Source organism: Parasteatoda tepidariorum, chromosome 3 (assembly GCF_043381705.1).
Source record: "Parasteatoda tepidariorum isolate YZ-2023 chromosome 3, CAS_Ptep_4.0, whole genome shotgun sequence".
Classification (NCBI taxonomy): Eukaryota; Metazoa; Arthropoda; class Arachnida; order Araneae; family Theridiidae; genus Parasteatoda; species Parasteatoda tepidariorum.
Window position 1 is genome coordinate 3040700 of NC_092206.1, and position 14108 is coordinate 3054807.

At 30.8% G+C, this 14108-nt stretch overlaps 1 protein-coding gene across 1 annotated transcript in view; it reads left to right on the forward strand.

The window, feature by feature from the left end:
• The window catches only part of LOC107447528 (tight junction protein ZO-3), a gene marked incomplete in the record, with an annotated part of 114597 nt that extends 108858 nt beyond the window's left edge, over positions 1–5739 (forward strand). Inside the window, 2 exon segments of the mRNA XM_071178201.1 lie at positions 1472–1534; positions 1614–5739. Coding sequence (XP_071034302.1) covers positions 1472–1534; positions 1614–2196 — 646 coding nt within the window.
• Positions 5740–14108: the final 8369 nt, after the last annotated feature.

A 14108-nucleotide genomic window follows, 5' to 3' on the forward strand; every position in this document is an offset into this window, starting at 1 on the left:
AATATATTTCAGTGGAGATAATACCATATTTTATAAAATTTCTATGCTTGGCTTAAAATGGGTTAAAGATAAATTCAGAGTTTTTTTTTAAAAAAAAACTAATGGTTAAGTTATTTTATATGGAAATCTTTGTCATACTGCCATCAAGGTATGATCAGGGTTCGTACAGACTCCTTATACTCCTTGGAAATAAAAAATGTCTCCAAGGAGTACTTGGAACTATTTAGATTTCCAAATTAGTCCTTAGAAACTCCTTATATTATTGCATTGCATAGATGAACTTACTAAGTCTGCTGATGAATTTGTTGTCCAAGCAGGGAAACGAAATGATATGACTTCGCTGTCATAATCTAATAGTTTAAGAAGAACTTTAAAAGAAAAAAAAATTGAACTGCAAGAGTTAGAAGAAAAAAATAACACCAAATAATTTTAATTTTACATGTTACAAGCAAACTTAATGATTAACTGTGATTTTTTTTTTTTTTGTATGAAGTGCCATAGATTTTCTTATGTATTCAAATTTAAAAATATAAGATTGGTAGGTTTTTATGTTAATCTTTAACATCTGTACTATGTACTTTGACAAAATTTATTAAAATATTTGAAAATGGAAAATGTATTTATGTGTGAAAGTGACAACTTTATTTATTTTTCTTGATGAAGTTTAACAAAGTCAAAATTTATTTCAAAATGGGTAGAAAAAATATCTTATGCAAAATATACATTTTTGCGATTTCTTTATAATAACTGCTTTTTAATTTTTTAAAAAAGAACTATCTTTTTATCTTTTACACAAAGTTTTTAAATTTTGGACTCATTGGATACTCCTTGGATTTCACCTTCTGATCTTTGTATGAACCCTGGTATGATATAAGGCAGAACAATTTATTTTGCTCTGAAAGTTTCTTTAAAAAAAAATAACAACTAATTTTTATGCTTTGTTTTTTTAGGCAATTTTTAAGTAATTAATAATAATGTATTTCTAATTCATATGTTATAAATTTAAATCATATATTTGCAGTCATTATGAATTTACTATATTACAACTTCTCATGTAGTAATGAAGTTTCAAATGATATTGTTCAGGTTTATTTTTGACAATACAATTTTCTTTATGAAATTCAAAGTTATTAAAGTACCTTTAAAAAAGAAAAGAAGTATATTATGAAAAAAAAAAACCCCAAATTTAAATAAAAATAAAAAAAACGGATTTAAATTTTAAAAAAAAGGAAAAGAAAAAACAGATTTAAATTTAAGAAAAAAACTTCAATAAGTCCAATATTTTTTTTAAAAAAAGAAAGAAAGAAATAAACGGAAGAAATCATGAACCCTGTTTGGTACATATTTGGCATTTTTTTATGAAATGTAATCTTTATTAATAACAGTACTAAGGTTTGTACTATTTCGATTTTATAAATTAATTTTTAGATAAAAAGCTTTTATTTTAAATATTTTCTCTTTTAATTTTTAGGCACCATGAGGAGCGTCCAGCTCCCCCTTCCCCACCTCCCAAGCCTTTATCTTACGATCAGAGGTAACTTTTCCTTCGACTAAAAATATTAAGCTTACTTCAAAAGTAAATTTTTACTGATTGCTTCTTAAAAATTTTGTAGGATGTCTGATGGGCGCCCTGTTCCACCTCCTAAGCCTGGGCAGTACCAATCTTCGAGGCCATGGCAAAATGAGGAGCCACCTCATCGTACGCACGATTTCTTGCCCCCGAGCCACCCGTCTTCGGAAATGATGCCACCGCCCTATTCCGCCAACCAAAGAAGTCGCAACAGTTTTTCCGTGCAGTCACCGCCCTACTACTCGCCACCTCGAAACTACGCACTGAACGACGTGCCGCCCAAGCATTCTCCTTCGGAAGATGCACGCCGGCCCTACAAGTCCGACGACAACGGGGGTTTTGATTCGGGTCATGGGAGCAGCCTGGACAGGAACTATGATGTTCGCTCCTATACCAAAAGCATGGGAAATCCACCACAATGGCCTGCAGCAGTTCATATGAATGGGGGAGGACCCTACCATAATGTAACATACAGAGGACCCCCCAGGAGAGAACCTATGTACCCTCCTCCGTATGACCACCATTCTTCTCCGCCCCCTCCGTCCAGCCTTATTGACCTCTCCAACAGGGAAAACAGAGGCAGTGCTTTTGAACTCTATAAAAAACCTCTTATTTCCTCCAAATGACCTATAAAATTATTATTTATTGAATTTGCAGAATTATTTTCAGTCAAATCCATCATCGAAACCTCTGGTTAAGACTTATTATTTTCTGCCCGCCTGGAAAGTTCCAGTATTGTGTCATGATTTTAACTATGGAAAGTCATGGATTTAGGTCGTCGAAAAATCTAATTTTTGAAATGAAATTTACCCCAATTTCATGGTGTTCCGAATATCTGAATTTGTAACAAAATTCCCACTCACAGTCATATTTTTATTAAAATATAAAATGTTTTTATCGTGTTTTTTAAAAATGGTGTTCTTTCAAAAAAATTAAAGAAAAAAAGCAAATTATCATTATCTTTTAAACTTCTGTGATTTCAGAATTTTTGTTATTATTTTTATTTTATCAATTTAAAATTCTAGTTGCAGCAAGCCAGTCATTGGCGATTTATTTTATTCCGAAATCAGAACAGAAAAATCAGGAGTATTTCTTTCATTCCGATGAACGAGAAAAATGTCTTTAGAATATAGTTCCACAGAAAAAAGGAAGAAAAAAAAATTCTTCGTTTTTGTATTTTTTTCTGCTATTTTTTGGCTTCAACTCTTTCTTTGCTCTGTATTTTAAATTTGAAATCTATAAATATGACGAAACAGAGTACAACAGTTTTGTTTATACCTATCATTTCGATTATTGTTATTATAATGCTTTTTTAAATTTATTGTTGTGTTTTTGTTGCAAGAAATAGTAACTTTGGTAATTCATTAAAAATTCTTTGAATGAGTCATGGATTTTAAAATCTTAAATGTAGCAGATAACCTGTATTTAAAAACTATGATCTGTGATTGCAGCATGTATTTCAACTGTTACATTATGAACTGTTAGCCGATGAAAGAATTAAATTTTTTTCAAATGGCTCTACCCAGCGAACAAATTGAAAAGGAATGGGGGGGTGGACTAAATTTGACCTTTGCAGTTGCTGTTCAAATTTCAAGATGATACAACAAACAGTTCTGAAGTTATAAGAAGGATACACAGACAAACTCTTCATTTTATTATTAGAGATAAGTAGGTTTTAGTTGTATTATATTTATAAACTTTACACAAAAGTAACTAGTTATTGTTTAGTAATATGTTAAAAAATTTTTTTTGATTCAAATTCGTGATTTTTAAAAAAAAAAAATTAAAGGAATTTACGTTACGATTGAATAAAATATCAAATTTTAATATTGACTATAAGCCACCAACCTTCTGACTGCAGGTTTTGATGCTGAAACAGTCCATTTATTTCCTTCTTTGTGGTTATGTATTCTCTGGGATATTTAAATCTGATATTTATTCTAGTTATAAAATGCAGCTTGTTTTAAATTTCATTGTCAGTTTTTTTAACGTGTGGAGTCTATTTTGGGGAACGTATGTGATCTGATAGACGACATATCTTGATGCACAAAAATGCTCTTTTAACTCAAAGACTCGTTTCAACGAAGTTTTATTTTACCGAGAGTTTGTTCTTTATTAATGAATAAAACTTCAAATAGTTGTAAAAAATGCATTGAAAATAATATCCAGCCTTTTCTATAAATAATATTGTACATCAAGGTAAGGGGCCGTTCAAAAAGTACGTACATCCCGAAGGGGGGGGAGGGGATTTGCTATTATGTACGGTTTTGTACGATGGGGAGGGGGGGAGGTATTATACAAAGTACGTACTTTATAAACATACACCAAATTTAAATTTGACTTTATCCTACACACTCCTTAAGTAAATATTTAATTTTATTTAAAACATAATTATTTTAATTTTTATGAAAAAGGGGGGTAGACTAATAAAATGTACGTACTCTAAAGGGGGGGGAGTAAGACCTTATGTACGGTAATGTACGAAGGGGGGGGAGGGGTTTAAAATTTCTCCATTTTTGTGTACGTACTTTTTGAACGGCCCCTAATTGCAAAATAAGATCCCAGATAGCAAAATAAGGTTTATTTTCACTCAACAGAAACCTTTTTATGTAAACCTAAAAAGGTTTGTTATGCGGTTTACGTGTAAACCTTCTAACCTTTTTAACGAGATCTGTGACAATCTGCTCTGCACATCACCCTAATCCGAAACCTTGGAAAACAACCTTCTTTATAAAAACCTTAAATCGAGGTTGAATTAGGGTTTTCAAGCTTCCAAAAATCCTTTAATAAAGCAAAGTGAAAATGATCTTAAATCTAGATAATTATAAAGGTTTCTTTCTGCAAAGTCTTGTATGCTCAGCTAAAATCCACCCTGTCATGAAATTTTAATGGACAATGCATCCAATCACGTGTGTGACGTCATGATGGACACCTAAGTGGCAATACTTTTTTTTTAAAAAAAAAGCTTTACAAAACAATTTTTAAACCTTTTAGGATGAAAGGTTTAAAACTGCAATATTTTTGCTTTATTTAAAAAAGGTTTTTGGAAAAATAAAATTGCAACGTTGCCGTTAGGTTACATACTTTCTGGGATATATCTTAAACTGAAAATAAACCGCACAAGCGTAACATCAAAGTAAATAATGGTTTAATTAATTTCTTTGAAACTTGAGGTTCGTGTGGGCATCCTAATGGACATTGAAATAACGTCCATGGAATAGTAAACGGGACTTCATAATGCATTGGTCATTATAATGGAAGGATTGTACTTATGAAAATAATATTATGCGTGGGTAGTAAGGAGCGAGCTATAAACCCTATAGTGGGGTTTGAGTGTATATTAAAGACTGCCCTTAAAATGTATTTTAGGTAAAAATGAAGTTGAAAGAAAAGTCACATGGGACAGGTTCATCAAAATTCCTGTGATAAATGTCTACTTCCAATGAACTGGTTATCAATCTCAATAATCCTAGTTTGATAAAAGATTTTCAATGCCTAAATATTAACTCTTTAATCAGGGGTTTTTCGTATCATTCTTCCGGGTTTAAAAACTACGCAGGATTCCACTTAAATCAAGACCCATTAGTTGCGGACGAATCAAGAACCTTAAAATCCGAAGCTTTTTCTCGTTAAGGAGACACGCATTCTTTCACTAATTACATGAAGAATGATTCTTTTGCAAATTGGATTCTTTTGGTTTTTTCGGATTTTTGAAATATTTGGAATCTGCTAATATTTGGATTTTTATTCACACGATTTTAATATCAAACATCGATTTTAGTATGTAGTTTATAAACAATTAATTGAGACTGAAATATAAATTTCAGCATTTTGTCACCCCCCCCCCACACACACATATCCTATTGCTTTTAGGAAATATGCTTCATGAGGCTGAAAGCTATTAGAACTGAATTAATAAATTAGACTCTAAAAGTATATTTGTTTACAAATTATATTTTTTCGCATGTTTTATGTATACATTTGTTAAATTTTTTTTTATATTTATATAATTTTGTACATATTTTTGTAATTATTTTAAATGTTAAGTAAATGTGCTTGTAATCAATTCTAGAAAAAAAATCAAAATATTTTTTAGGAATGTTACTCTTTTAATTTGTGCAATGATTGTTGAATGATGTAATGATCAAACAAATAAATTGTTACATGTATTTTTACTCTCTTTTGTGTGTGAATACAAAGTGATGATGGCTAAATGTACGTCTTTTTGCTATATCTGGCAGGGCTGGCTCAAATTGAACGAAATGAAGCTAAGTGCCAAAAGCTGATGAAGCTTGAAGGAGAGTATCTACCACTACAAAAATATAATTCCAATTCACTAGTATATAAGACATGTTAACTCGGGGGTACCTTTTCATAGATGAAGGTTTGATAAGGTCTATAACTACTCTCACCACATGGGTGACCTTCGGACGTGATGTCAATGGATGGTCCACATTGAGCAGTTGTGACATTATTCACACTGTTGGTACACAGTCAAGCACAACGTATACACTCAACTGCTAACGGCAACACAGGAGCGAACTTAATACAGCTATCAGCACTCAAAAAATAGGGTGATCTCACAAAACAGCAATGGTGGTTCATCAAATTCTATTGTAGCTATAATTCTAGTGGGGGATTACTGTAGTGTACAAAAATACAATTCACTAGACTACTATAGATTCTATGGAGGGGTTTCATAGATGAAGGTTGTCTCATCGCAAGATTTTCAAATGTGGTTGCCCTTTAAAAAGAGTTCTTATAACGCAATATTTAAGGGTGAAGCATATGTGCATTCTTACAGTAAAACAGCAACTTTATTAATGTGTACTCATACATTTTAAGAGGAAAACTTCTAAATTGAATGTTTAACTTCTGGAAGTTTAGTTTTCTCTCAGACTAATTAAATCAATTGACATGTTTATGTAATTTCAATTATAAAATTCTATTCTTCAAATTTTATTGTAATGAGTTAAGTAATTACTTTTGTTAGTACATAACATCTTATTCTATTTTATAACCGTCGTTGAACAGCCGACCCAATATTATGGGTTTACGACTACTAATGTTCACCTCCGTAGCCTTGTCATTTTGAAGCCAAGGGAACTTCTGGATCGAGTATTGGGAGAAATTTGCCTTCGTGGAGGATTTTTGATGGAGCTAACCCGTATTTGCGTTACTTGGAGACCACGGTTAGCCAGACGGCAAGGGGACTCTAACCCGTCTTACCACTGAGGATATCTCACGTCAGCACTGTGGTCGGTGCAAGCTGGATTCGAACCCGGTTCGGCTCATTGGAAGGCAAAGGCTCAATACAAAATTTAACTATCCATAACATCTGTGAACAAGTTATTCAAAAAATATTTTTACAATCAGGCGCCATTGGAAAGGAGCGCACCCTCTGCCTTAAAATAGGCTTAACAAGTGGCATAAGACATAACAAACAGATGTTTGAATTTAATGAGGGATCCGACTTAAACGAAACTCTATTTTTTATCCTTTTTTTAACTTTTATAACGAATTTTTTTAATGAATGAACATTTAATTCACATGAGGAAATATTTGAGATTAAGTTCTAAGATTGAATTTTATGCAGATTTTTTATTATTTAATTCCAGAATAAAAGAGGGCTCCACAAGTTAGATAAATTTCTAAAACTATTAAAAATGAAAGTCATTTTCAACAGAGATTTTAGCGATGAATCAAAGAATTTAATGAGGAAAATTGCCACAAAGATTTAACAATTTTTGAAACAAATCATGATCCTAAAATTTATAAATTAAATTTACCATTTGTGCTAGCTGAACAAAAGTTTCTCAATAAAAACTACGCAGTTAGAATTCATACATAAAATATCCTCAGTGGTAGACCGATCATGGGTTAGAGTCCCTTGCGTAAAGCTAACCGTTGAAGGTTTTCGCGGTTTTCCTCTCCATGTAACGCAGATGCTGGTTATTTCCATCAAAAAGTACTCTACGAAGGCGAATTTTTCCCAACAATTGATCCAAGAGTTCCCTTGTCTTCTGAATTGGGTTCAAAATGACAAGGCGACGGAGTTGAACATTAATAGTCGTAAACCCAAAAAATTGGGTCGACTGTTCATCGACGGGTATAAAATAAAATGAATATTTCAAGTTATGAAATCAGGCACAACTGAATAAAAATACGTTCTCGATAAATTAGGATTAATATTGAAACCAAATAGTACATAGTTAAGGATTCTCTATATCTCGCGATCTTTTTAAGCTCGACTTTTTGTACACAGTTGTCCAAAGATGCAAAATATAGCTTTTAGTAAATATTTATTATTTTTCTATTATTGAATATTTAAAAGTGGTGGAAAAAATTTTGAACTTTTTTTACATCATTTTAAAAAATGTAATTAACATAAAAACTTTGATTTAAATCCGTCAAAAAATAAAATACCTTTAACTGCAACAATACTTAAAAAAATAATAACGTATCATTTAAGTTATCTTGTAAGAGCATTAATTGTTTTATTATTTTATAACATTATTTTAAAAAAATAGCCCATTTGCGAATATTTTTCTAAACATAAGTAGGAATTCATATGAATTAGATATTCTCAGACTCAATTTGACTTAATATTGACCAGTAATTATATAGTTTTCCTAATGAAGTGTTCGTTGAACGTGGGAATATTTTGATTATATTAATAAATTTTAATTAATCAACAAGGTACAGAACACAGTTTTTTTTAAAAAAATTGATAGATACATTCTTTTGATTTTCCTCCGTTGTTGAATTGTTTAATAAACACACACGTTTTTTTTAAACTTAGTTTTAAGGTTTAATGACTTTTTAAAAGTAATGTTTTGAACTTTAGATATTATTAAAAGTATTATGTTTTCTTAACAATATCAGATTTGGTTTTTCATAAAATTATCCATACTTAAATTTGTTTTCGGTGTTGTTTAAATATTTTAAAATTTCAAAAAAAGAAAACAAATAAAAAATAAATCCTTTTTTATTATATTATATCGATATTAGAGAACTCAGTGGTGTAATTTCTTTAAAATGTATTAACAGTGTATAAGACAAAATTAGCGGTCTTAAATTAGAAAAAAATATTATATTTCTTTCATAAAGACATTTACAAAAAATTTAATCTTCATTTAGTTGTTTTTTACCGTTAACAGCCAACCCAATTTTGACTACTACTGTTCTTCAACTCATTTCAATTCCGTTCCACTCCAATTTTAACAAGCAGTTAAAATGCCTTAAACCATTTAAGTGATCCCTTCCTATAAAGTGAAATTCCGTTGCTATTTATATTTCTTTGCCTAATAATGATATGTAGGATATTCTCCGTGATGATCTTTTGCATGCGTTTGAACCAATTTTCAAAGCACTTTTTCCAGTCCGATTGACATGCGTTTTGAATGCATCAACCGCTTCTTCGGGGGTCGAAAATCGTTATCCACGTAATTTATTTTTGATGTGTGGGAATAAGAAGAAGTCATTGGGTGCCCAATCAGGGCTGTACGGCGGATGATCCATCAGTTCGATCTTTCACTCCGTCAGAAATGCCTTTGTTTGAGTCGATGTGTGAGAGCTCGCATTGTCATGATGAAGAATGATTCGCCTGTTCTTCTGCTTTTTTCGAATTTCTCCGATGACTTCTGGCAAACAAATGGTCGTGTACCATTCAGAATTGACCGTCCTGCGTTGCTCTAACGCCACTGTTGCCACATGACCGTTAATGCCGAAGAAACAGGCAATCATTTGTTTCGATGTGCTTCTTCCTCGAACAACTTTTGTTGGTTTTGCCTCGTCTTGGAAGACCCATACAGTTGATTGCTGTTTTGTTTCCGGCTCATATGCATAGATCCATGATTCGTCACCTGTGTAGATGTTATACACAGCCTTTGATGTACCTTGAACGTATTTTTCCAACATTTCCTTGCACCAATCGACACGAGCCTTTTTTTGAGCGTTTGTCAGATTATGCGGGATCCAACGCGAACAAATTTTTTTTACGCTCAAATGTTCATGCAATATTTTATTGATGCTAGTCATACTAATGTCCAAAGACGCCTCTATCTCACGGTATGTCACATGACGATCTTGCTTTATCAGTTCACGCACAGCATCGATCTTTTCTGGCACAACAACGGATTTTGGACGACCTGCACGGGATTCGTCCTGGATCGAACATCGACCACGATTAAATTCGTTATACCAATTTTTTACAGTGCTGTAGGATGGCGCTTTATCGCTGAATAAAGAATTAAGTTCATCGAAGCACTCTTGTCTTGACAATCCACGTCGAAAGTTATGAAAAATAATGGCACGAAAATGTTCACGATTCAATTCCATTTTTTGAAAGAGAAGAACTTTTCAATTTACTGTCAACAACACAAATGAAGCTATAATGGTAAATCGTCTGCTGAATTTATGTTTAAAAATATCAAACTTTCGATTAAAATCGTCTGCGGTCGCCTAGCAACACTTACTGTTGCCAAGGCCAGAAATATAATTAGCAACCCTCGTATAACATCACTTTTATAACAACCTTGTGAATACAACTGTTTAAAGTTTATCTTTTTTTAAAGGCAAATTTAATAAAATGTACCAAGAGATTTATGTAAAGTTTTAGTTTATTATTCAAAATAAATATAAAAAATAAACGAATAATGAAATCAAATGCTATATTCATTTTATTAAATAGCTGTGTCCATTTTCTTGAACACGCACTTCGTGTTGTTGTGTCCGAAATAAAGAGACCATTGACAAAAAGTTGCAATCTTAAAAGAAATATAATTATAAAAACACATTTAAAGAGAACTGTTTATTTTCATTAAACACATTCATTGTATTAAATTGAATACCCTTTGAAACCCATTATTTCCTCATTACCGTTCACTTTGAGTATTTACCTAAACATTACGTACGAAATAATTGTCAGTTTCTGTTCGCCTTTTGCTTCTGAAAAAAAAATTAAATAATTAAACAAAATATTCGGTTGTTGATCTCTGGATCTCTCAGAAAAAAATCGACATTCATCGCATTTTTTTTTTCTTCTTAAAATCACTTATGAGAATGAAAGCGAGCATCAAATGAATGATTCTTTTCTTAAAAACAACGGAAGGTTTTGAAATGAAAGCGAATTGAAAATGAATTCAAAAATGTAAGATAATAAAATGTAAGTTGTTTTATTAAAAATATTTCTTTTGATGTTATGTTGAGATGATGAAAAAAAAATTTAGAAAATTATAGGTTCTTTGTTGCAGCAATATTTATGGCTTTGAAATGCTCAAGTGCAAAATGAACATATATTAAAATAGTGCGTTTAAGCATGAATTAATTGCTCTTGTGTTATGTAGAAAAGTAAGTTAGTTTTTTGTTTATATATTCTGATGGAAAGGTCATCGTTGCATTGAAAAAGATTTTGTTTGATGTTATGTTGACTTAAAAAATATTTTTCAGCGTATGCATATATTTTTAGAAATTTTGACACCTGTGCAATAACTTAAAATTAATAAAGTTCTCGAGTGCTTCAAAAAAATATTAAAAAATTATTAAAGTGTCTGCTAAATGATCCCCTGAAATGCAATATTTCATATTAATTAGACAGCAAAGGAGATCATTGTCTATAATTGAAATTGACAACAATATACTTCTAAAGTATTCCAAAAAGAATCTCATAACCCTATTCGTATTATATTGCCATCACTCTCGATTGTAGCGACACTTGTGCTAATTATCTAGGGTGACAAGGACAAGATGAAAAAAATTTAAAGTAGTTAAATAAATATTTTTCAGTTTATGTATATATTTTTAGAAATTTTGACACCTGTCCAATAACTTAAAATTAATAAAGTTCTCGAGTGCTTCAAAAAAATATAAAAAAATATTAAAGTGTCTGCTAAATGATCCCCTCAAATGCGGTATTTCATATGGGTCTGGTTCATTTCATCGACAATCACTTCATCGACAGGCCGTTTCATCGACACCACTTCATCGACAGTCCATTTCATCGACTAGGTCATTTCGTCGACAGGCCATTTCGGCGACTGGGTCATTTCGTCGACAGGGTCATTTCATCGGCAGGGTCATTTCATCGACAGGGTCATTTCGTCGACAAGTCATTTCGTCGAAAGGGTCATTTCGTCGACAAGTCATTTCGTCGACAGAGCCATTTCGTCGAAAGGGTCATTTCTTCGAAAGTCATTTCGTCGACCGGGTCATTTCGTTGATAGTGTCCTGCGTAAATCTGAAACCATTTTAGAGATTTAATCTAAATATTTCTATTATTAATTAGAAAAATGCAATTATTTAATTTTTGTACTAAAGTAAAATTCTTTATGGCTGTGTATTGTTCCAATTGGACTAAAAGAAGTTCGCTTTTTAAATTAATTAATTGGTAGTTGAGAAGTGTTTAAACGGTTGATGTATCGAAATCTACTTTTCTATATAGCTCGGCACTTATTTTCGGGATAGGTAAGGATTGTCTTCAGAACATTACCAAGCATTATATCCGGACCGTAGTCAACAGTTAATATAGTGTGACGTTAGCAATCAAATTGTTTTTAATATCAAATCAAATTAATAAAATATATTTTTAGAATTAAAAGTAATAAAAATATATTACAATGAAAATTTAGACACTATTTCAAGGAGAGGAAAGCTAAATTTATTGCTGTAAAAATTTTCAACATTTTTACATAAATTTTAACAAAAACATAGACATCAGTCGAATTCTCACAGAAATGAAAATAATCATAGACCTAATTATTATATCTGCTTAAGTAGAAAAAAAATTCTAGGTTTTTTACGATGGAAAAGTAATTTCTTAATGTTCACTTTAATTGCACAATGTTCACTTTAATTGCTTAATTAAACTTTTTTTTTCAGCATCTTTAACATTAGGACAGGAATATACTTATTCGAACAATCGAACTGAGTCTTAGTTTCGTTACTGTTACTACTATTAGAGATTTCGAAGAACAATTGGAATGCAAACTTGATGTTTACGTATTTACCGAGGCGATTGTAGATTCCTACGATATTTAAAGTGCTACTCACCTTACCAAAAAGAAGCACATGCGTAACGTTGCAAGCTTGTTAGTGTTTGCTCTTCACAAAATGTGTTTTTTCTATGAATAGTGAATTTAATAATAGTATTAATTATTAAATTCTAAGCTAATACTATCAAATTATACTATTTTGAATTATACTATTATTATAATTAAATAATAATAGTATAATTTAATAAGAATAATAATAGTAGTAAGTAAATGATGAATTAATTCATTTTTTATTTGCAGGATTTAAATTAGACACATTTTGCTTAAAAGAAAATTAACAAAAAGTCAAGCTTGGAATTTAAATGTAAGAATAAATAACTCCTACTCTACAAAAAAGAAAAAAAAAATTTGCAATTAAAATTTGACCAATTTTTTACTAGTATAATTGCTGAAATTTTTGACTGATTTTCTGTACAGAATGAAAACACAATTTTCAAACTCTTACTGACCACTATTAACACGATTTATCACCAATCAAAATCTTGATTATTTTCTGCCTGAACATGCCAGGAGGCTCAAAACTAAAATGCAGAAGAAATGAAAATAAAAAATGCATATATATATTTAAAATATCAAGTTTGTTCAGTAGACTACAAATGAGAAACAAAATTTATAAAAATTTTCACGCATAGCAAAAACCACAAGGGCAAAACATCACAAAAAATTCTATCAACATTCAAAATTCCACTTTTTTCGTTTCGGTAACGAAAATTCACATTTCTTTTTCAGAACACATATCAAACATGATATTTAAAAACATTTTCATTTCCGATTACACTTTTTAGAGGATTTTCCTTAGTGCTCGCCTTTAAAATACATACTCCCACTGCAAATTTTATTTATTTAAATAAATTTTTATTCTCTGGAAAATCGAAAAGAAAAACATTTTAATATTTGAGTAAAAAAACAAGTTTGCTACTAAATTTATTTTAATAAAACATTTATGAGAATAAAATCAGATGCATATGGATAACTCTCCTCAATTATAAACATAAAAGTCAATTTATTTGTTATATCGTAATAATTACGTTTTTTCCCCCAAATGTTTTAGTTCATAAAAACCAATTAGACAGGTCCCCTCCTCTGATTTGGAACCATTTTTTATATCATTTCGATTCCATCGTATACCGAGGATGTGGAGTTATTGTGAGTTTTTTCTTTTTTTTTTACATTAACGAAGTTTATTTTATAAGGTAAAAGAACTTATAAATGTTTAGGGAACATATAGGATAAAATACATATTAAACTATTAAACGCCAAAACGTTATAAATAATTAATTAAATAAGAAATAAAATAAACTGGAAATGCGAGAACAAGATTTTTGTTTAAAATAATATTTCATTTAAATTTCACAAGAATTGTCAGAAACTTCCCTCTTCAGCAGAATAGCTGACAAAGACATGAGGAAGAGGATTAGAACAAAAATTTTTATCAACATTATTTCCCAATATGTTTTCCAAGTTGGATTTTCATTTTATTTTTCCCC